The 25,899-nt window shown below is 37.6% G+C and overlaps 1 protein-coding gene across 1 annotated transcript in view; it reads right to left on the bottom strand.

Moving 5' to 3' along the window:
• Positions 1-25,899, bottom strand: part of LOC126334522 (28 kDa heat- and acid-stable phosphoprotein-like) — a 43,597-nt gene that overhangs the window by 13,989 nt on the left and 3,709 nt on the right. The window contains exons 3-5 of the mRNA XM_049996874.1: positions 14,324-14,431; positions 14,112-14,245; positions 2,662-2,813 (exon numbers count right to left, since the gene is read on the bottom strand). Of these exons, the coding sequence (XP_049852831.1) occupies positions 2,662-2,813; positions 14,112-14,245; positions 14,324-14,431 (394 nt within the window). The remainder of the gene's footprint in view (positions 1-2,661; positions 2,814-14,111; positions 14,246-14,323; positions 14,432-25,899) is intronic.

Consider the following 25,899-nt stretch of genomic DNA (forward strand, 5'->3'; position numbering starts at 1 on the left):
ACACAATTTTAGAGCACTTTTGCAACTTCATTATGGTGAACTGGAAACTCTACCTGGAGAAAACACTGTAGACATCCTGGACAGTTTTGACATTAAAATTACACTACAGATCAATGAGTCACATCTGCACATGCATAGGGGCACTGTTAACCGAAACAGCAAATGGTCTCTAATATGGTTTGAAAACAAATGTAGGACTGGCAGTGTTCTCAAGCCATTTAGAAAACCATATTTTTTAATTCTTTCAGCGCCACAATTAATTCTTTCACCCTCATGTTTTCTTTAACGCCAGTAAACCTACAGAGCTGGACTGTGTTAGTCACTATTTATCCATCTAAAATGTGATTTTCTCTTTAAATGCACCACTATAAAGACAGAAGTAAGTTGTTTGTTACCTTGCAGTGTCTTACTGCAGGCAGTGTGCAATCAACTTCACTTAAAATGCGAGGTCTGCAATCCATTTCAGATGTTCTGATTTTCTCGTTCTTGCATTCCCTTCTCCTTCACAAATTCAAAAGTAGTGGGTTTTAAATCGAAAAATCATTCCAAGCATTTGCTTTGACTTAACCAATGTTCTTTTCAGTAACACATACATTCACCATATTCTTCGTTCAATTCCATCAAAATCTGATGTAAATGACAGTGGAATAATGCAAGCAACATCAGAAATTTTATTATTCATACTACCATTTCGTCATGTGCTCCATACCTGCAAATTTAGCACAAAGTGTTTCCTCTCTATCATTTAATTTTTTGCTCTTCTATTTTCAGTTAAATCTTTAAAATATTTCTGTATGGTAATGTAATATCATTTCATAGCAATTTTGCAGTACCTGTTGATTATGTGAGTGCATAATAGATATTAAGATTTCTTATGCCTCTTTTCTGTCATTCCCATTCAGTTAAAAGATGACAGATTGCTGGACTGCCACTTTTATGCAAAAAGCCACTGGACCTGTGAACATTCTTCATACGGTACCACAAACAAATAGCGAAGGGCAAACAGCGCTGACATAAGATTCTGCCAAACTGAAGAGAGTTGTGCTGACCAAAAAATTCTAGACCGCAATACTAAATGAAATGTTTTGATGTACCTGGTACTTCTGAGAAGCAACAAGCTAACCTGAAACAGACTGAGCCTCAATCCACACATCTGGTACACCGTGGCTGGCCCTGTGTTAAGGCATAAGAGATTTACAGCGAGCACTAGTTCAGTTTAACAAGATGATTGAATTGAAGCCGTTTTTGAGGGAACCAGTCATTTTCTTATAAAATGATTTGTAGAAACCAAGGAAACTTTTAATCAAGGTTGACAGATACATTGTCACTGCACCGACTACCTTAAAAATGTGACAAAGGTACTTGGAACGAACAGCAATTTCAAGAAAATGTATATTATTACTATGGAACATGGTATGAACACAATTTATAACATGACGTAGAAGGAATGTGGGTTATATTTACTCACAGCCTTGACTTCAACCAAACTGAGAACTACTGTTGGTCTCTCACTGCTATTTATAATAGTTTGAAAAACAAGAGCATCAAAAGGCGGGAATCAGAGTCTGCACCGATATTCTGTGAAATTTGAGTTCTTTTAGCATTTCCTAACTGTTAAATGTGATGGCCAGCGAGGTTTTAATAAACTGAGTGCCAGATTCCAACTGTTGTTTACATAGAAATCACCATCCCTGTTTATGAAGTTTTCTGACATCATAATTCAAGCATTACGCTGACACAGAAGCTTCATGTCTGCATCACAACACTGGTCTAATCATATTTCGTTTCATTATCATATTGAAGGCGGTGCTTTGTGATAACCGAGGTGCTTGGTTTTTTAGCAGAGTATGTCTATGTTCCTTTCATCTCTCCTCAACTGTTTTGATCATCTGCCCCATGGAAGACATGCCAGTTTAGCATGGAATGCGTCTTAAAGTTAAGATATCGTGAAATGGCAAATCTCTCTCACTTTTTCATCAGTTTTTTGGATTAGTTTGTTACTGAATGGACAGAAACCTACTCCTGTCACCATCAAACATTTGTCCTTTCACTCAAACATACATCACTGATGCACAATACCTTCATTCACTAATCATATTAGGTCCATACATTGCACAAATTTCTCTCACTACAAAATTACACTATAAAACATATTTAACATTTGGTAGAATAATCAACTGTAACACAAATTTTAATTGTTCCTGCAAGCAAACATTAAGTAATGTGACCTAATGAATGAGTCAGTGTAGCAACTGTTCTGATTGTGCAGAAACTGTAAAACTCATTATTTACCCGATACTAATCATTTCACAGATTTGTTACCTTTTCAGAAAAATTTATATTACTATGAGAAATGACTTATGATTCTAGAAATGGCAGTTATCAAATTGCTGATTCACAGCTCTAACAAAGGAGCAAACAACTGAGACTTTTCCCAATCGCCTGAAGTATTTTGTTGTTAGTAGAAAGTTACATAAGCAAAAACACAAATTTCCTTCAAACCAGAAAGGTTTGAGAGCATACAGCATGGAAGTAATTTTGTAATAGAACTGTATAAGACTTCATTCCCACTTACTTCACTACTGTAATTTATATTGTCACTCATACAAAGCTACAAGCAAAGTCTAAGAAACACATGATAAAAAAATGGCTAATACTCACGGCGGCGTTCTTCTTCACGTCGCTTGGCTGCCTCTTCTCGCTGTTGCTTGATGATAGCGAGGCGTGCCAAGTCTGCACGTGCCTCATCTGTTTTCCCTTCGGCATGAAGACGCTGGTAATTAGCCTGTGCCCTTTGCCTTTCAAGCTCTTCTCTAAAAAGTGAATATAAAATAATAACCTATGTTCTCATGAAAAGAGATAACATATTCTATTACAACAGTTTTGTTGCTTCATTCTAAAGAAACTTGCCTGGGCACTATAATTTTTTTAATAAAGAAAGGCATATGCAAAATATTATTAGAATTCAATAAAGCTAAAACATTTCCAGCATCCCAATACCAGTCCAAGGATGACACAAATGCTACTGTGAGACCCACACTCTGCCTTGAATTACTTTTGTAATTTAATTTTTGAATAATAAAATGATGTTCAATTCCTTTCTTCTGTCTAGATAGATTGGAACACTTTCTGATCTTCCCTCGTTTGTATCTGTTACCAAATGCTTAGGGGAATAATTTATTGTATGAGTTTCACAGGTATTACAATACAGTGGAAAGTCCAGTTTGGAACATCTACGATATCAGGAAAAGGATAGACTGCTGCTCACTGTAAAGATGACAGGTTGAGTTGCAGATAGGCACTATGAAAAGACTGTTACACATCTAGATTTCACCTAAAGTAGTCTTCAGAAAAGAAAACGCACACACATTCATACAAGTAAGCACACCTCGTGCACTTACAACCATCTCTGGCAGCTTGGACTGGAGGCCATTGGCAATGGTGGTTACATGCGTGTGACATGGACTTGCTTGTGTGGATGCGTGTGTTTCCTTTTCTGAAGAAAGCATTGGCTAAGCTAAATGTGTAACAGTCTTTTCAATGAAAATCAAACAATTGAAAATCCAGGATGGAATATAACAATATTATGAGGAGGAAAGTTGCCACTCTCCATATAGTGGAGATGCTGAGTTGCAGATAGGCTCAACAAAAAGACTCACAATAGTGTGTGTGTGTGTGTGTGTGTGTGTGTGTGTGTGTGTGTGTGTGTGTGTATAAAGGCCTCAATGGCCGAAAGCTTAGAGTGTCTTTGTTGTGCCTCTCTGTGACTCTGCATCTCCACTGTATGGTGAGTAGCAACTTTCCTCCTCATAATAGTATTGCCAATGAGTCATCTTTACAGTGGATACCACAACAGTTATTTAAATTATTTAATGTACTGATTATGATCGAGCATGCTCACTGTGACAATGGCAGGCTAAAAGTACAGCAATTGCACAATTCTACCTGGAACATTTTTAGAACTGTGATGATTTAGTGGTTGTGATATGGAAAATCATTATTAATAATGCAATCTGTACCATTTTCAGTGTAATTTTTTATGCTGTATGTCAGAAAATCAGAACAGGAAAGGATTAATTTTAATACTTCCATTGTGAATGATTAACTGTGACCAATTTAAATAGGCAATTTATTTGGTAATAAATATGCAACCAGTCTTTTTTACGATTTATTCAACCATGAACATGTTTACAAGCCACTGCAGGCTCATTATCAGATGGAGGTGTTACATCTGATAATGAGCCTGCAGTGGCTTGAAAACATGTCTATGGTTGAAAAAATTGTAAAAAGTGACTGGTTGAATATTTACTACCAGATAAATCACCTTTTTAAACAAAATGCAAAGCAGCAAGTAACTATTGTATCAGAAAATTGGAAGGAAGTTCTGCACTGACAGTTTGGTGCCCAAGAAGACTTCTATTACAGCCCACAATATAAATGGATGTTACAGTTATAAACAGAGAAAAAATACAAAAATAACAGAGTTTCCACTACTTCAGCCATTCCTGCCTAACACTATGCAGGGTATCTCAAAGCATACCTAACACCTTCACAAAGCTAAAAGTTTCAAACTTTTCGAAACTTTATTTTTTAAGAGTACACAGGTCATTCCATACCAACATTTTCAGAAGGAAACACCAACCATATGTCAGCCCTGAAAGTTCACACACTGATGTTGCCACCCTTGATAGTTTTTGATGCTGAATGCAACCATCTGATATCCCTAAGTAAGGAGGTATCACATACAGGAAACATTTCCCTCAGAAATTAATGTGTGATTAGATGTGTGTGTTACTGCATCATAATACTGAAACTACAACAGGACCAAAACTTTTTTTCTTAATTGAGCATAACAAAATTCTGGAACACTGCACAATAACAATCACTAGTGTGTTGACACCACAATAAAGAAATGCCACTCTGGGGTCATGTGCTGCTACTTGTTGGAAGTTCCCAAGGGCTATACTCAGACCAGAGATGAAAATATGCCTCATCAGGGCAGTGTGTGTGTGTGTGTGTGTGTGTGTGTGTGTGTGTGTGTGAGAGAGAGAGAGAGAGAGAGAGAGAGAGAGAGAGAGAGAGAGAGAGAGAGAGATCAAAACTCAGACAACCAACATTTCATGAAGCTGTAGCAGTCTTATAGCACCCAGGAGGTTTCTGTTTCAAATTGGAATTCGTTTGTCTAAAGTTTGATACACAATACTTTTTTTGTTTTATACTGAAACCCTGCTGTGTCCTGCTATTAAAATAGCAGATATATAATGCATACTTTGTTGCCATTGGTAAACCACTTTTTATAAAGTGGTCAACAATAAATGCCCAATGTCCACCTGACCACTTCACTGTGTACCCCAATTAAAAACAAAAAATATGGACTAGGTGTTATATCTACTACACTAAGTAAATGCTGCCTGCAGTGGATGGTAAAGCCTCTGGCTTTTCCCATAAACTTAGCCATGGAAGAAGGAATATTCCTGACATGTTTAAAAATAAAGTGATCCTTATTTTCAACAGAGGCAGCATGGAAGATCCAGGAAATTACTAACCAATAGCTATTACACCTGTCTTATGTACAATAATGCAACAAGCAAAGACAGAATATTAAATTTTATAGAAAAATGCAAAACTTTGGTTGTTGTCCAGCATGGGTTTAGGAAGGGTAGATCCACCAATACAGCAATAGCTGAATTTATAACTTGAGTCACCAAGTCACTAGATGAACAAAAGAAAGTTTGTGGTACATTTCTTGACCTTTGAAAAGCTTTTGATTGTGTATGCCAAACATATTATTGGCAAAGCTTAAGTGGTATGGTATAAAGAGGAAAAACAGCCGGTATCATAAAATCCTTTATGGAAAATAGAGAACAATGTATAGAAATAAAGCAAAACTCAAGGATCAGTGCTGGGCCCACCATTTATTTTATATGTAAATGATATGACCAAAATAGTAGACAGAAATGCTGTAATGTATGCAGATGACACTTCATTTGTTGTTAGTAGTGTTTCAATGGATTGCTTACAAAAACATGCTTCTCTAAATTTGGAAAATGGAAACAATTATTTCAGAGGAAATAGCCTTTTTTTAAATGTAAATAAAACCACATATACATAAATAAATGCAAACAAAACACCTAACTTTAATAATATAACTGTCAGGCTTGGAGACTTGGATCTAAAAGAACAGAAACTTATAAATTCCTGGGCGTGACAGTGGACAGGTACTTGACATGGGAGAAGCATGTAAATAATATTTGTGATAAAGTGAGTTCAAGTATATTTCTAATGAGAAAAATGTCAAGGGCAACAAACACACAAACTGACAAAGAGCCTGTAAAAGCTAGACGCCTTATATACAACAGTTTGCTGAACCATATAAAAATAGAAAATGTGTGTGCTTTCAAAAATAAACTAAAATGTCACTTGACTAAAACTTGTCCATAATGTTAATGAATACACTGAATCAAATAACTGTGCAAATATGCAAAAAACTTTCATGGAGCGTAAATTAGTTTTAATCACTGGTAATTATGTATGTAATGTATGTATATAATTTTTTTTAGATGCAACTATTTTAAAGGTTGTTTTTGGAAAAATCAGTCATTTTACTGATATGTGCATGAAGTTACAAATTTTCAAAACTTAATTTTTCAAACTTCATGTAAGCTTGTCCAATACCATTGCACAGAATGATCTATGGACATAAATAAATGTTTATGTTCAAGGTGACCCCAAGATCATAGTGAGGTGTTACTTGTTAGACAAAAGGTGCAAATGAAGTTCCACTGTCAATATGCCTGTGTTACAACAATTCCTTGAACACAGGCATTGTCAGTATGAAATACCATTCTGGCTAAACATTGATTAATGATCCTGGCACAGAATGCTGCTGATGTGGTCTTCAGTCAAAAGACTGGTTTGATACACTTTCTCACACTAGTATATACTGTACAGGTCTTGTCATTTCCCTACAGTTACTGCAACCTGCATTCATCTGAACCTGCCTACTCTAGTCAAAGCATGATTCCCTGTACAATTATTAACCTCTACGCCTGGCTCTGTTACCGAACTGATAACTCCTTGATGCCTCGGGATATGTCCTATCAACCAATTTATTCCTTTAGACAAGTTGTACCATAAATTTCTTTTTCCTCAATTTATTTCAGTACTGAAAAAGTTTTAAAATTTATCCATCCAGTACACAGTATTTATCTTCAAAACTAGAGTTTGAAAGCTCCTGTTCTTTTCTTGTTTAAACTATCTGTTGTTCATGTTTCATCCTGTAAAAAGCTACACTCCATACAAATACCTTAAGAAAGAACTTTCTCGCTCTTTAAATTTAAATTCAATATTAACAAATTCTTCTCAGAAATGTTTTCATGTTGTTGCCAGTCTGCATTTTATATCCCCTTGACTTCTGCAATCATGTTAATTTGCTGCCGAATTAGAAAAACTCTTTACTGTTTTTAATATCTCATTTCCTAATTTAACTCCCTCATCTATGCTCAATTTGACTACATTCCATTTCGCTTGTTTTACTTTTATTGATGTTCATCTTACGTATGAGCCATGGACCTTGCCATTGTTGGGTAGGCTTGCGTGCCTCAGCGATACAGATGGCCGTACCGTAGGTGCAACCACAAGTGAGCAATGGAGGGGTATCTGTTGAGAGGCCAGACAAACGTGTGGTTCCTGAAGAGGGGCAGCAGCCTTTTCAGTAGTTGCAGGGGCAACAGTCTGGATGATTGACTGATCTGGCCTTTTAACACTAAGCAAAATGGCCTTGCTGTGCTGGTACTGCGAACGGCTGAAAGCAAGGGGAAACTACAGCTGTAATTTTTCCCAAGGGCATGCAGCTTTACTGTATGGTTAAATGATTATGGCGTCCTCTTGGGTAAAACATTCTGGAGGTAAAATAGTCCCCCATTCGGATCTCCGGGAGGGGACTACTCAAGAGGACATCGTTATCAGGAGAAAGAAAACTGGTGTTCTACAGATCGGAGCGTGCAATGTCAGATCCCTTAATCGGGCAGGTAGGCTAGAAAATTTAAAAAGGGAAATGAAGAGGTTGAAGTTAGATATAGTGGGAATTAGTGAAGTTCGGTGGCAGGAGGAATAGACTTTTGGTCAGGTGAATATAGGATTATAAATACAAAATCAAATAGGGGTAATGCAGGAGTAGGTTTAATAATGAATAAAAAAAATAGGAATGCGGGTAAGCTACTACAAACAGCATAGTGAACGCATTATTGACACAAAGCCCATGCCTACCACAGTAGTACAAGTTTATATGCCCACTAGCTCTGCAGACGATGAAGAAATTGATGAAATGTATGATGAGATAAAAGAAATTATTCAGATAGTGAAGGGAGACGAAAATTTAATAGTCATGGGTGACTGCAATTCGAGAATAGGAAAAGGGTGAGAAGGAAACACAGTAGGTGAATATGGATTGGGCGTAAGGAACGAAACAGGAAGCCCTCTGGTAGAATTTTGCACAGAGTATAACTTAATCATAGTTAACACTTGGTTCAAGAATCATAAAAGAAGGTTGTATACATGGAAGAATCTTTTAAATACTAGAAGGCATCAGATAGATTATATAATGGCAAGACAGAGGTTCAGGAACCAGGTTCTAAATTGTACGACATTTCCAGGGGCAGATGTGGACCCTGCCCACAATCTATTGGTTATGAACTGTAGATTAAAACTGAAGAAACTGCAAAAAGGTGGGAATTTAAGGAGATGGGACCTGGATAAACTGACTAAAAAAAGAGGTTGTAGAGAGTTTCAGGGAGAGCATAAGAAAACAGTTGACAAGAATGGGGGAAAGAAATACAGTAGAAGAAGAATGGGTAGCTTTGAGGGATGAAGTAGTGAAGGCAGCTGAGGGTCAAGTAGTTAAAAAGACGAGGGCTAGTAGAAGTCCTTGAGTACCAGAAGAAATATTGAATTTAACTGGTGAAAGGAGAAAAATATAAAAATGCAGTAAATGAAGCAGGCAGAAAGGAATACAAACGTCTGAAAAATGAGATCGACAGGAAGTGCAAAATGAGTAAGCAGGGATGGCTAGAGGACAAATGTAAGGATGTAGAGGCTTATCTCACTAGGGGTAAGATAGATACTACATACAGGAAAAGTAAAGAGACTTTTGGAGAAAGGAGAACCACTTTTATGAATATCAAGAGCTCAGATGAAAACCCAGTTCTAAGCAAAGAAGGGAAAGCAGAAGGGTAAAGAGGGTCTATACAAGGGCGGTGTACTTGAGAACAATATTATGGAAAAGGAAGAGGATGTAGATGAAGATCAAATGGGTGATACGATACTGCATGAAGAGTTTGACAGAGCACTGAAAGACTTGAGTCGAAACAAGGATCCTTGAGTACAACATTCCACTGGAACTACTGACGGCCTTGGGAGAGCCAGTCCTGACAAAACTCTACCATCTGGTGTGCAAGATGTATGAAACAGGCGAAACACCCTCAGACTTCAAGAAGAATATAATAATTCCAATCCCAAAGAAAGCAGGTGTTGACAGATGTGAAAATTACTGAACTATCAGTTAATAAGTCGCAGTTGCAAAATACTAATGCGAATTCTTTACAGACAAATGGAAAAACTGGTAGAAGCCGACCTCAAGGAAGATCAGTTTGGATTCCGTAGAAATGTTTGAACATGTGAAGCAGTACTGACCCTACAAATCTTCTTAGAAAATAGATTAAGGAAAGGCAAACCTATGTTTTTAGCATTTGTAGACTTAGAGAAAGTTTTTGACAATGTTGACTGGAATACTCTCTTTCAAATTCTAATGGTGGCAGGAGTAAAATACAGAGAGCGAAAGGCTATTTACAATTTGTACAGAAACCAGATGGCAGTTATAAGAGTTGAGGGGCACGAAAGGGAAGCAGCGGTTGGGAAGGGAGTGAGACAGGGTTGTAGCCTCTCCCCGATGTTATTCAATCTGTATATTGAGCAAGCAGTGAAGGAAACAAAAGAAAAATTCGGGATAGGTATTAAAATCCAGGGAGAAGAAATAAAAACTTTGAGGTTTGCTGATGACATTGTAATTCAGTCAGAGACAGCAAAGGACTTGGAGGAGCAGTTGAACGGAATGGATAGTGTTTTGAAAGGAGGATATAAGATGAACAACAACAAAAGCAAAATGAGAATAATGGAATGTAGTCGAATTAAGTCAGGTGATGCTGAGGGAATTAGATTAGGAAATGAGACACTTGAAGTAGTAAAGGAGTTTTGCTATTTGGGGAGCAAAATAACTGATGATGGTCGAAGTAGAGAGGATATAAAATGTAGACTCGCAATGGCGAGAAAAGTGTTTCTGAAGAAGAGAAATTTGTTAACGTCGAGTATAGATTTAAGTGTCAGGAAGTCGTTTCTGAAAGTATTTGTATGGAGTGTAGCGATGTATGGAAGTGAATCATGGACGATAAAATAGTTTGGCAGAAGAAGAGAATAGAAGCTTTCGAAATGTGGTGTAACAGAAGAATGTTTAAGATTAGATTGGTAGATCACATAACTAATGAGGAGGTATTGAACAGAATTAGGGAGGAGTTTGTGGCCCAACTTGACAAGAAGAAGTGACCGGTTGGTAGCACATGTTCTGAGGCATCAAGGGATCACAAATTTAGCATTGGAGGGAAGTGTGGAGGGTAAAAATCTTAGAGGGAGACCAAGAGATGAATACACTAAGCAGATTCAGAAGGATGTAGGTTGCAATAAGTACTGAGAGATCAAGAAGGTTGCACAGGATAGAGTAGCATGGAGAGCTGCATCAGACCAGTGTCAGGACTGACCACCACCACCACCACCACCACCACCACCACCACCACCACCACATCTTACTTACACCTTGTTTTCAAAACCCATTATATTCCATTCCACTGATCTTTAAGATCCTTTGATTTGTGAGAATTGCAACGTCAGACTAAAACCTTGCAGTTTTTTTATTGCTTCTCCCTTTCCAAACAACTCAGTTTCCGTAACTGCATGCTCAATTACTGATTCAACAACACCAGGGGTATACTACAACCATGTTTCATACCCTTCTCAATTAGTACTTCCATTTCATGCCCTTTGATTCTTGTCAATGCAGTCTGGTCCCTGTGCAAAATGTAGATAACCTTCCATTCCCTGTCTTTTACCCCTTTCACCCTCTGAAATTCAAAGTGTGAATTCCAGAGAATGCTGCCAAAAGCTTTGTAAAATCTTAATTGCTGTAAGCATAGGTTTGCCTTTCTTTAACACATCTTTGAAGGTAAGTCGTAGGATCAATACTGTATCACCTGTTCCTACATTTCTTCGGAACACAAACTTATCTTTTCTGCAGTCAGCTTGTACCATTTTCTATATTTCTCTGTAAATAATTCATGTCTATTTTGCAACACAAATATTAATCTGATAGTTTGATAATATTCTCATCTGTCAGTACCCACTTTCTTTGAAATTGCAATTATATTTTGCTTGAGGTCAGAGTATTTCAGCAATCTCAAAGCTTTGATTACAAGGTAGAATAGTTCTCGCATGGATGTACATTCCCCTTCCTTTCCGTCGTTCACAGTATGTACAAAGCAATGTTGACTAATGTTAGAAGGCCAGATCAATCAATCATCCTGACTGTTGCCCATCTTCAAAAATCACGTATCAGTCTGGCCTCTCCATATATAAACCTCCACTGTGATTGCACCTACAGTACAACTATCTATACTGCTGCAGCATGAACTAAGGCAGCAAGGTCCACAGTTCATGGAGGCAGGGGAGGGGTGGAAGCAGGACACTTAGAGGTGGTTTTCTTGTGCTTACCACATAAGACTCTTTAGACGCTATCACAAGATCCCCACATACCTAAGATGATTGTATCCTTCAAAAATATTTAGATTTGTATCTATACGCTTTGAGAGCATTGAAATAGTATAAGCCACAACTGATTCAACTTGCTGTGAACATTTTCCAGTGACACTCCACCGGTGAACTTCCTTTTACTTCAGACACAAATCACATTTTATGAAAATTACAACCGGCTTTGGCCAACATTACCCATGACCATCTGAAGATGAGCAACATCAGCCAGAACTGGTTACAATTGTGTCTGAAATAAAATGTAATTCATAATATGGCAATCACTGAGCTCCTAGCATGTAACAAATTTTTTACTAGCACCGATTTATCACCTTTGCAAAATGGTCAGCAAACAATGCTTGGGCCTCTGGCAGCATCAATCTGCATACTCTAAAGTCAATTGATAAAAGACCACATTGTTGCATCTTTTAAGGGAAAAAGAACCATCAATTCTAACAATTATCTTAATGTATTACAGCTGCATGCTTCACAATTGGCTATCCAACATTTGTTTTGTAACAGTATGGTGTGCCACCACCTTGAACAAAGGCTGTTCTGTATCCTGGAACAGGCATTTTCAGGATATTAGATTGACAGAGGTGATTTATTCAGCCACCTATATGACCCAATACTATAACCTTTTATTTTTCACTACCGGCATACAATAAAGACCAAGTTTTGCAAATGGATTTGAATCACTGATACCATCACAACAACTGATGTAGCATGATGCAATAAGTGGGTCAGAAGTTGTCATGCCACAGAGAGAGGTTAAGTAACAACATCCATAACAGCAAAAACCATCCACATTCTAAAACACTAAGAAGAGGCAAAATGAATGCTCAATCGAATGACATGACAAAGTACTACATTCGATCCTATGTTGTATTACAAAACGTAAATTGCATATTGCTTTGAAGACAGACTGGTTAAGGACAGACAGTCGAGTATCAGCTTTTACACAGTTCACCCAGATAATGATATCCTGTTGCTTTGGAAAATTTTCTAACAAAAATGTCCAGATATATGTAAAATACACAAAGTAAGAAAGACCGCGTGGATAGGGGGTGAAGGGAAGCAACAACAATGAAAAGAGTAACTGGGGAGAGAAAATGCAATATTCCATCTTGGAATGCATCACGTTTCTGAAGTAAAGGTATTCACGTTCCTCTGCTTCCTTGGAATATATTTGAATTTAATGTGTATTTCACTTCAGCCTATGTAACAACATCAATAATTCATACTAAAGTGTTGGCACACTAGCTGGAGATAGATTATTTATATTCAGTGCTGGAAGAAAATTTCATCATCACTTGGGCAGTGATACGAGATATGGTGCTGGCACTAAGATCTTGATAGTCAGATATTTGGCAAGTCTTGGCTTAAATGTAAACCTGTGTACAACTCCATGGAATGAGGATATGTGAAAGTGCCCTTCGAGATGTACCCATTATATGAGGAAATTTGGTTCAGTTACCACTTATATTTGTTTATGAAGAGCAACCTATGAGCTGGTACTGGGCCTCCCCTTTATTTTTTTTACATTCCTCCACAACAATACACACTGCACAAGCACACAGTAATCAACACCTGGTACTTCCCAAAAGATCGGAATGAAGAAATCATTTAACCATCGCCACTTAAATCTTGTTAATGATAGCGGTAGGGGATTTATGCATTGTTCCCAATATTTATTGCCTACGTGTAAGAACAATTGAGCTCCTTACTCCAAGAGCATTGGCTTTAAATTACCCACTAAAAAAGTGTCACAATAATACTTATGTGTGTGTACTTGAAATAAGGGCAAAACTTCTAGTCCCAATTTTGTTGTTGAGAGTGCTTCCTTTAAAGCACTCTCCATTTCCCAAATTTATAATACTGTTTTAGTTAATTGGAAATATAGGAAAATTTCATTCAGTTTAAACCTTAACACCAGTTTCAAAAAGAATGGAATTAATTATAACTTTCAGGTTTTCATAATACAGTATTTATAATTTAAAATATTCAGAATCTACTGTAAAATTCATGTTACTTCTGCCAGTTTTCGATGAATTATTTTTCAGCTTAGATCTGCTACTTTTTTGATCAAGATAATGTCTACACACCCATTCCACACTGTTCCTGGATCTAAGTGTAACCTTAAGATAAGTGATTGAGTCTTGACTCAGATGCAGCAAATAAGCTGTAATGGACTTTGTAAGAGCATGCAATGTTTACTCTAAATGTTTTTATTAATGCCTGTAAGTGAAAGAACAACTTGCCTTTCTCTTCGAGACAACTCTGGTTTGGCTGAGGTTTTCACCGTCTCATTCAAACTAGATAATTTCTTAGCTTTCTTCTGAATCCTATTTGGATTCTCTACTTGAATCAGATTTTCTACCCCTTTTGCTTTTGCCTGAAAAATACAAAAATGTAACTAAAGAAACAGTTTGTAATGCATACAAATGTATCTAGTAAGTGGAATTGACCCTACCTCCTCTTCACTATCTTCTTCAGAGCTGTCAGATGATTCACTATCTCCTTTCCCTCCCTTTGCTTTTTCTTCATCTTCTTCACTGGAACTTTCATCTCCCCTTTGTTCCTACAAAGTAAGCGTAAATAATATGAAAGCACTTAGTTATGGTGGTATACCACTTATATATAATTTGTAATTTTGTGCAATGACTATATTACAATTACAGACATCCAAAATGAACTACATTAATGAGACTCCTTTTACCACAGTCAAATTGCACACAGTAAAAGTTGTGGAACTCACAATGAGACCTTAAAGATTGGCCCTTTTTGATCTTCTTCACACTTTTATGACATGAAGATCAGTGCCCGGATAATTTTCCTATGACATCATGACAATTATCAAAAAAACAGAGGGGTGAGAGGCAGGGGTGTACGGAAATTGACTCGGATGTTTTCCAAGTACAATGCATTTTAACCGTGTTAACCAAATTGGCACAACGTTCTAGCCTTATAATAATGAGGTTGCATATTCCACTGTCACTAGTGATAGATGTTTTATATCTTATTTGTATTCCATATTATGAAATTAAAATGTTAACAAACAAATTTCATTTTTAACTATTAACAGCATGAATAAACTATTCACAGTAAATAAAAATTTGGCAGAAACCTGCGAACTATAATGTGAAAAAAAACTTTATTTTTAGAGATCATAACAGATACAAACATTATATTAAAAACAAATGTGATATTATAAATAATATAGATGTGTAATATATGAACAACAAGTACATTTCACTAAGTAACATGACCCACAATGATAATCATAATAAAAGCTAGCATAGAGTATAAATGTAGATATTTTGCAGGAATATGGTGCTTATAAAATTCTATGTAGGAAGCATACTTCATTAACATTTATAAATACTTTTCGGTTAGCAGTGTTTTGAAACCATTTCGTGTGTTGCATCAAGTTTGAAACTACTGAAGGTGAATGTAGCTGATATGCAACAGACTGAATCTTAGTACTATCTTCCTGAGAATTAATAAACACATGACAGGATTGGACTGGAGTTTTACTCTTAGAAGCAATAAATGTAACTGAACATTAACGTTGACAAATGTTTACCATTAATTCATGATATTTCTGGCTTGGTAGACCACCCCAAGAACACAGGCAAGGGTTTTCATTACACAATTCTAACAAACTACTTGTCAGTTACCCTGGCTACAATATTGTTTCACTAAAGTACTTATATTTTTGTACCTGTTTGTCTACTAAAGCTTTTGACAATGTTGACTGGAATAATCTCTTCCAGATTCTAAAGGTGGCAAGGGTAAAATACAGGGAGCAAAAGGCTATTTACAATTTGTACAGAAACCAGATGGCAGTTATAAGAGTCGAGGGACATGAAAGGGAAGCAGTGGTTAGGAAGGGAGTGAGACAGGATTGTAGCCTCTCCCCGATGTTATTCAATCTGTATATTGAGCAAGCAGTAAAGGAAACAAAACAAAAGTTCGGAGTAGGCATTAAAATCCATGGAGAAGAAATAAAAACTAAGGTTCGCCGATGACATTGTAATTCTGTCAGAGACAGCAAAGGACTTGGAAGAGTTGAATGGAATGGACAGTGTCTTGAAAGGAGGATATAAAATGAACATCAACAAAAGCAAAAAGAGGATAATGGAATCTGGTCGAATTAAGTCGGGTGATGCTGAGGGAATTAGATTAGGAAATGAGACACTTGAAGTAGTAAAGGAGTTTTGCTATTTGGGGAGCAAAATAACTGATGATGGTCGAAGTAGAGAGGATATAAAATGTAGACTGGCAATGGCAAGGAAAGCGTTTCTGAGTGCACAGTCCTCATGTTCCATTGTTTATGTAGATAAACTACATCCTTCTTGATGCTGGCCATGGTTCACCCATTCCTGCCAACTTTGTCAAATAGTGGCAGTGTTCCTATTCAAATGTCAAGTAATTTACCAATTACTCCAACTGGCTTCTTTGAGTCTACACATCGTCTCCCCCCTCCCCTCCCCCACACATTCTTTCATCTACATATATTGTTCACACACTTGTCTGCAAAGCACAATTACTGTCCAGCTGAGTACAAGTAATGAAATTCACAAGGATTTTATAATCTGTTACAGAAATGTCCTTTTTTTCACTATCCTTGCCAGCTGCAAGGTGAAATTGCACTGCAGCATCACACATTTATCAATTGACTGTTGAAGTTTCCTATTTTGCATTTTCTGTCGATTCTTACATGAATATTAATTTTTGACCAATTTGCACAACTCCTTTCTGATAGCCCTCTTTTTCTTTCAGTGTGCAAAGAAAAGACAGGAAGACGATAATACTTTCACCACACTAAGGTTACATCATTTCAAAAGGAATGGTAAAATTAGGATTTGAACAGCATCTATTCTCTCTGAGCTCACATTCCTCAACTTTTCCTTTGGCTACCTTTCTTTCACAGTTAATAAAGCATAAAATACATGTGAAAATTATTGAACAATACCTTTCACCATATAGCAGAGCTGCTGACTCGCAGATAGGCACAACTAAAAGACCGTCACAAATAAGCTTTTGGCCAACAAGGCCTTTGTCAAAAACAGATGACCAACAGACAGGTGTGCTCCCCCCCCCCCCCCCTCTCTCTCTCTCTCACACACACACACACACACACACACACACACACACACACACACAACTGGTTGAGTGTGCGAGTTGTGTTCGCATGAGTGTGGGTTATTTGCGAGTCTGTTGTGCCTATCTGTGACTCAAAATCTCTTGCTATATGGTGAGTAGCAATGCTCCTTTTCATAACATTTTTACGTTCCATCCTGGATTTTCCATTGCCTGAACAGTACTTTTGATACATTGTAAATGCTATTATTCATTTCACAGTAAGGCATCCCATTTTTGTACCAAATTTTAATTTATTATGAATACTCACTTTTTCTTGTGATTTGTAATTAAATATAAGACATTTTATTAAAATTATGATTAAATATTTATCAACTAAAATTTCATATCGTGATAAATACTGAAATCCAATAAAAGCTAAACATTTGAGCTCGTATTATTAAGATACTAGAATACTACACACTTAGCTACAGACAATTTGATTAACTGTGTTCAAATGTAGTTTACATAACAGAACTTTGAAAATTGCAAAGGTTTTTGAGTGTTTCTGAGAATTGCATTGTACTGCTTTCAGGGAATTTGTGTCCATGCACTGCCCCTTAAGTCCTTTAAGTACAAAGAATATCTAAGCCTGATAGTTAGGTCCCCTTGTTATTGAGCTGCAAGAGAATCGAGAATGACATTTTCAGTTTATAGCTGAAGAAGCAAAGATAATCACTAATCAAATAGAGATGTAAGTTCCGAAAAATCATGAAACAAGGTTGAGAATGTTGCTAGCTTCCAGGTGAATCTTTTTAGCAACAGTGCACCCCTCTCCACACATTTCTCTGTGTGAGGATGTCTTAACTAAGTGGTTAACTATACTACTTAATTAATCACTTTACATGATTTTCAGTTTAAATTCTTTTCAATATAGCCACCAGAAAGTTCTAACATTACATTTTACATACTGTCTTTCCCACCATGTTTTATATTTATTGATGATTTTGTCCCATGCCTTAAACAGAATTCCATTAACTGTTTCGTGGGGCCCATTCAAAGAGTCAATCCATGATTTTCATTTTTCCCAGTGTTTATTTCTGCTGGAGTATTGCTGGTGAAACATTTGATCCAACAGCTTGATCTTTGCTTAGCAACCAATAAACTAACTGTGTGGTATTTATAAGTCAGGAATTAGAGAATAACTTATATTTTAATCTTTAAAGGGTCTTTGTGGATATTCCATTATGGCTAGCAGAGATTAGAGGAAGAAACTGCGCCTTATCCAGAAAAATCTTTAAAACAGTGTGGACCAGGCCTTACCCAAGGAAGAACTCAACTTGGATATTCAAGAAATGGCAAAATCAAGAAAACAACATGCAGAGACAGAAAAAAATGATCCAATGAAGTTCACAGTCTCAGCACCTACCCATAATTCAGGTAAGAGCTCCTTAACTGCAATGAATAATATAGTTGGAACAAACTTTCAAGAGATGACAGTAGGCTTTGAGACAGTTTTAAATTAACAGAAGGATGATGAATAAAAGAACTGGGGAAAACAACAAGTGAAAATTCCAGTGAAGAAAAGAGAAAAAATTCTGCACAGCTGACAAGCGTCAGCTGGGAGGAAAACAACAACAAGAACATACAGAAGAAATCACAGACAATTCCAGCAGAATGATGAATATATATACAAAACAGCCGTTCTGTAAACAATGTTGGCCTTTTACATTGGCACGACTACCACACAGTTATTAGTTAGGATGAATGGGAATAGGCAGAGGGTGTATACGAGCAGACAATATCTTGCAGCAGACCATGCTCTACAACATGACAGTCATGACCTGGGGGCATGTTTCACCGCATATGCCATCTGGATTCTTCCCCCAGACATCAGTATCTCAGAACTCTGCAGGTGGGAACTAGCACTACAACATGTCCTTGGTTCTTCACAATAACTACTCCTTTCTTCACTCCATTTAAGATTTCAACATCTTTCATTATTTGACTTTTACATTTGTGCCCCCTCTCCCACCTGTTACATACAATGCACTTAGCTTTTCACTCTAACTTGTGCATGTTGTTTTAGTAGTACTCTGTCTTGCATATTACTCTTTCTTCCACCTTTAAGCTCTCAGGTTTTCAAATCTTGTCTGGTACAGTCCCCAACAACCAGTCTTTCTTTCTCATCCCTCCGGTAAGTCTCCCCTGACTTTTCTGATCTGTACCATTTCCCTAAACATCTCCAGTCCTTTTCCTTCACCCCTCTTCCTTCCCCTTCAACTCCTATGCCAGGAGCAGCAGTCACTGGTTCCAACAGCTTGTAAAAGTTATACCTTTTTGTTGCTGTGTTCTCTTGCCACCACACAGTGAGTAGAATTTTTATCTATCCATTTACATTATACTGACAAATTATGAAATTCAAAATTTCACAGTGGAATGCACATTCACAGCATTGGCAAACAAAGATGCCCTGCATCATGAAGTAACTGCAAGACATTTTCTTCATGTGTATCTGTGATACATCATGGAAACGGGGAATTTTTGGCTATTTTAGAGGCTATAATGTATTTAGACATGATCAGGAAGATGCAAGATGTATTACTACACACACATTTGCCTTATGAGGAAATAATCGATTATGCAAATATTACTAATCTTCAGACAGTGGTCAGTGGGGCAAAAATAACTGATAAATACTGATAGTATTATTGTACTGCCCACCAAGGACTTATCTCAAGACAGGAACTGAACACTTCAGTTAGCAAGATAGAACCATCATTAATTATTTTTTGAGATTTTAATGCCCACAGGTATGCTTGGTGATTTGACTATCAAGACAATTATGGAGCAGCTTTTTTGATATTGTGGATGTCTTTATGTACTGAATAACAGATTGCTAAGATTGATTTTGAAACTGGAAAAAGTCCTGTCCACAATCTATGTAACTGTGTTCGCCAAACCTTGCTACAGGTTTCCAGTGGAATATCGTTGACTATCCCATGGGACCATACAGCTGTGATAGAGATAAAGACAACTCAGTATTATCCTTTGCCACCCACTAACCCACCAAGAAAGTTTACAAAGCAACTTCAGTGAAAACCAAGCAATGATACAGAACTGGATTAAGACACTATCATCATCTTCCTCACAGACAGAAAGTTACTATGAACTTTTTAGTATTATCAATTATGCAGTGAGTGCATCAGTTCCTACAATCATTGTAGCCCACATATTGAGTGGAACATTGACTCCTTGGCAGAACAAAAATTGCAACTTCTTTATGAGAAACTGGACAGTGGCAGTCAACGAAGACCAAAAAAGATGACTGGGGAAAAGTTAGTGTAGTTGCAAATTATTGCACGGTGGTAGAAAGAAGTGTCATGAACAACCAAGTCCTGACCAGTGGGGCGTGAGCTTGGCAGTGGAGGCATTTAAAGATCACCACCATGGACCTTGCCGTTGGTGGGGAGGCTTGCGTGCCTCGGCGATACAGATGGCCGTACCGTAGGTGCAACCACAACGGAGGGGTATCTGTTGAGAGGCCAGACAAACGTGTGGTTCCTGAAGAGGGGCAGCAGCCTTTTCAGTAGTTGCAGGGGCAACAGCCTGGATGATTGACTGATCTGGCCTTGCAACATTAACCAAAACAGCCTTGCTGTGCTGGTACTGCGAACGGCTGAAAGCAAGGGGAAACTACAGCCGTAATTTTTCCTGAGGACATGCAGCTTTACTGTATGATTAAATGATGATGGCATCCTCTTGGGTAAAATATTCCGGAGGTAAAATAGTCCCCCATTCGGATCTCCGGGCGGGGACTACTCAGGAGGATGTCGTTATCAGGAGAAAGAAAACTGGCGTTCTACGGATCGGAGCGTGGAATGTCAGATCCCTTAATCGGGCAGGTAGGTTAGAAAATTTAAAAAGGGAAATGGATAGGTTAAAGTTAGATATAGTGGGAATTAGTGAAGTTCAGTGGCAGGAGGAACAAGACTTCTGGTCAGGTGACTACAGGGTTATAAACACAAAATCAAATAGGGGTAATGCAGGAGTAGGTTTAATAATGAATAGGAAAATAGGAATGCGGGTAAGCTACTACAAACAGCATAGTGAACGCATTATTGTGGCCAAGATAGATACGAAGCCCACACCTACTACAGTAGTACAAGTTTATATGCCAACTAGCTCTGCAGATGATGAAGAAATTGAAGAAAAGTACGATGAAATAAAAGAAATTGTTCAGATAGTGAAGGGAGACAAAAATTAAATAGTAATGGGTGACTGGAATTCGAGTGTAGGAAAAGGGAGAGAAGGAAACATAGTAGGTGAATATGGATTGGGGCTAAGAAATGAAAGAGGAAGCCGCCTAGTAGAATTTTGCACGGAGCACAACTTAATCATAGCTAACACTTGGTTTCAGAATCATGAAAGAAAGTTGTATACATGGAAGAACCCTGGAGATACTAAAAGGTATCAAATAGATTATATAATGGTAAGACAGAGATTTAGGAACCAGGTTTTAAGTTGTAAGACATTTCCAGGGGCAGATGTGGACTCTGACCACAATCTATTGGTTATGACCTGTAGATTAAAACTGAAGAAACTGCAAAAATGTGGGAAATTAAGGAGATGGGACCTGGATAAACTGAAAGAACCAGAGGTTGTACAGAGTTTCAGGGAGAGCATAAGGGGACAATTGACAGGAATAGGGGAAAGAAATACAGTAGAAGAAGAATGGGTAGCTCTGAGAGATGAAGTAGTGAAGGCAGCAGAGGATAAAGTAGGTAAAAAGACGAGGGCTGCTAGAAATCCTTGGGTAACAGAAGAAATATTGAATTTAATTGATGAAAGGAGAAAATATAAAAATGCAGTAAATGAAGCAGGCAAAAAGGAATACAGACGTCTCAAAAATGAGATCGACAGGAAGTGCAAAATGGCTAAACAGGGATGGCTAGAGGAAAAATGTAAGGATGTAGAAGCTTATCTCACTAGGGGTAAGATAGATACTGCCTACAGGAAAATTAAAGAGACCTTTGGAGAGAAGAGAACCACGTGTATGAATATCAAGAGCTCAGATGGCAACACAGTTCTAAGCAAAGAAGGGAAGGCAGAAAGGTGGAAGGAGTATATAGAAGGTTTGTACAAGGGTGATGTACTTGAGGACAATATTATGGAAATGGAAGAGGATGTAGATGAAGACGAAATGGGAGATACGATACTGCGTGAAGAGTTTGACAGAGCACTGAAAGACCTGAGTCGAAACAAGGCCCCCGGAGTAGACAACATTCCATTAGAACTACTGACGGCCTTGGGAGAGCCAGTCATGACAAAACTCTACCAGCTGGTGAGCAAGATGTATGAGACAGGCGAAATACCCTCAGACTTCAAGAAGAATATAATAATTCCAATCCCAAAGAAAGCAGGTGCTGACAGATGTGAAAATTACCGAACTATCAGTTTAATAAGTCACAGCTGCAAAATACTAACGCGAATTCTTTACAGACGAATGGAAAAACTGGTAGATGCGGACCTCGGGGAGGATCAGTTTGGATTCCGTCTAAATGTTGGAACACGTGAGGCAATTTAGCGTTGGAGGGCAGCGTGGAGGGTAAAAATCGTAGAGGGAGACCGAGAGATGAGTACACTAAGTAGATTCAAAAGGATGTAGGTTGCAGTAGGTACTGGGAGATGAAGCAGCTTGCACAGGATAGAGTGGCATGGAGAGCTGCATAAAACCAGTCCCAGGACTGAAGACAACAACAACAACATGTTTTACTTGACATTTCAAAAATTGTGACTTATCAAAAATGTTGCCTAGCATAAAATAAAATGGGGATTAAGCTTCCAATTTATTTTTTCCTCTAGTACTAATAATTTGTGTGTTGCACAGAGGACAGAAAAATTACTGATTATTAAAAAACAATACAGAGGGCTGACTGACAGACACTGGCTGTCACACAAAATGAGAGGCCAAATTACTTCCAAATCTACATGAATGGCTTCAAGACACCAGAAGGAACAGGATATGCTTTCTATTGCCTATTAATGAACACTATACCTAATGCAGTGCCTATTTACACTGCAGAAATATTAGTTAAGTAGCTACCAGTATCTGTGGAATAAGGAACAAATTTCAAAAGTCTTAGTCTTACATCTATGTCTGTCACAATGAATATATGTTCTTCACATTAATATTTAAGTCCACTTTGGCAATACGTGATTTTATCGGTATATGCAACTTTTAAATCCAAAAAGTGAACTTTATGTAGCAGCATGTTAATAGTTGGATACCACCTAAAACCAAATAAATATTTTACAGTTTGAACAATATTATTAAAGGCATGGACATAGTAACACTGTTACGTTCCATCTAGGATTTTCCATTGTTTTTAACAGTCTGAATAACTGTTTATGAATGCAAACTACAGACTAACCATGTACTAAACACTGATGTGTGTGTACTGCACTACTATGTAAGTTAGTGATACCAACTCATGAGAAACTGTCATAAAATACACCAAAATTTGGCTTATGTTACAGAACACAATCATACAGGTACATTTCCATATGTTATTGATATGCACTGTATTTAATAACAAGAGGGGCTAAGGCACTTCACTACTTAAAGATAGCGAAGTTTTGCCTTAGGATCTTCAGTGAAGCAACAGGGCATCCAAAACTATTTTGGCCAATCCCTATACATTCTACAGTGTGTCCCGTTTTAGTCTCTTTTGCACATTCACCTGCACAAATCATAATAAAAATACTGAGCAGCAATGTAGTAGAAGTACCTAAAGAGACTTTACTGCATAGAGCAGACCAGGTTACATCGTAAAAAATCTTATTCTCTGCAAAAAAAAGGTGTGGACTACAAAATCCATAAACTGGTTGAACCAATACAGACAGTACGAGGACAGAAATACCATACCAAAACAACAACCAAGACAACATTCAAAAAACCCATGGTCACTTTAACTCCCAGCCACAAACAAAACAAACTAGAAAATGCTCCCAATAAGCAAACACTACAGAGTCCAGATTGAATAGATAAATAGAAATGAAAAACAGATAAAGAACACCCATTTTTCAGACAAAGACAACAGTGGGACAACTTTACATAAACATAATTACCAAATTCAAAGGAATTAACTTACAAAAGCTCTGCAACTGCCGCTAACTTATGCGGGGTACCAATGTGTGGTCCTGCAGTAGTCATCATGCAGTCGACAGTTTATTGCTGTTGGTGTCACTTTGTTTCACATTACAATAAATGGCAGCATGATGCAAAGAAAGCTTGCACCCACAATTGATTTTGAAAGTCTGATTAGATTTTGAATTATTATTTTGACACTACTATATTCCATGTTCCATTTACCACTCTCTTGTAAAATTAGTTTATATTATTTGTGATTCAAAAGTTTAAAAAATGTTTTCAATTTCATTTCTTTCTTACTCAATGACTGACTATTAGAATGGGCTTAATTTATTTAATATTATTTGCTACAAATAAGTGCCAAATGTGAACATGAACTACTCTGGAAAAGCTGCTTCCATGAAATCTATTACCCAGAGCGGATGAACAACCACCTGAGCCAATAATACCCCTCTGGCTCCCTCGAAAATGTAATACTACAGCACCATGCACACACAGGTCAGACAAAGGATGACAATATACAACTACTCTGGAATCAAGACTAATGAGCAGACTTGCACAGAACAGTGGATACTATTTCAAGAATGTACACAAGAGTGGCAAATAAACCTATACCCAGATCAAACAATCATAATACAAATGACAGTGATTACAGAGAAATTTAAAAATAATACAGGGATACAGAAAAGATGAAGCAGACAGACACACCCCAAGAAAAGGTAACATAACACAGACACAAAACTACACAGAATAATATTAGACACAAATATATGAACACAGCTACACATGAACTTACAAATAAAGAAAATTCTGGACAGAAAAGCATAAGTAAGATCCCATTCCGAGATCTGCCTTCCTCAAAGTACTGACAGTAATAACTACAATGAAGAATCACCACAAGAGGTCAGTGCTAGCACAATTAGTTGTTCACATGCCATTTACTGGACTGTTGCCTGTAAAAATGTGCCACGTCAGTGTTCTTGGAAGAGAGCTGTGGTGGTGACATGGCTCTGTAGTTGTTCCAGCATAGTGATTTGCAACGATAGGGAAAAAAAATTAAGAAGTAAATAAATATAATCAAGACTCTAGCAGTAATTAAGTACATCATAAAGACAGGTATGAAAGCAAAGGACATTTGTGCCGATTTCCAGAATACACTGGGGGACTCTGCTCCTTCGTATTCAACTGTCGCTAAGTGGACAAATGAATTTAAATTTGACCAGGAAAGCTTAGATGATGATCCGCGCAATGGTCGGCCAAGATGTGTCACTACTCCAGAAATCATTGCAAAAGTGCACATAATGGTCAGAGGCTCGCCGATTGGAAGTGCATGAAATTGCTCACACTTTCCAGATGTCATCTGAAAGAGTATATCTCATTTTAACTGAAGAAGCAGTATATTGCTCCCTCCTACGTATATCTCGCGAAGAGACCATGAGGATAAAATCAGAGAGATTAGAGCCCACACAGAAGCATACCGACAATCCTTCTTTCCACGTACAATACGAGACTGGAATAGAAGGGAGAACCGATAGAGGTACTCAGGGTACCCTCCGCCACACACCGTCAGGTGGCTTGCGGAGTACGGATGTAGATGTAGAATTAAAAACAAAAAAATTATCTGCACGATGGGTGCTGTGACTCTTTAGGCTGGATCAAAAATGCCTGAGAATAAACAAAGCTGAACCATGTTTTGCCCGTTTTAGGAGAAAATAAGATTTTTTGTGCAGGGTTGTGACCACAGATGAAATTGGGTGGACTACTATACCCCAGAGAAAAAACAACAGTCAAACCAGTGGGAACGGGCTGAT

The sequence above is a fragment of the Schistocerca gregaria genome, chromosome 2 (assembly GCF_023897955.1).
Source record: "Schistocerca gregaria isolate iqSchGreg1 chromosome 2, iqSchGreg1.2, whole genome shotgun sequence".
NCBI lineage: Eukaryota > Metazoa > Arthropoda > Insecta > Orthoptera > Acrididae > Schistocerca > Schistocerca gregaria.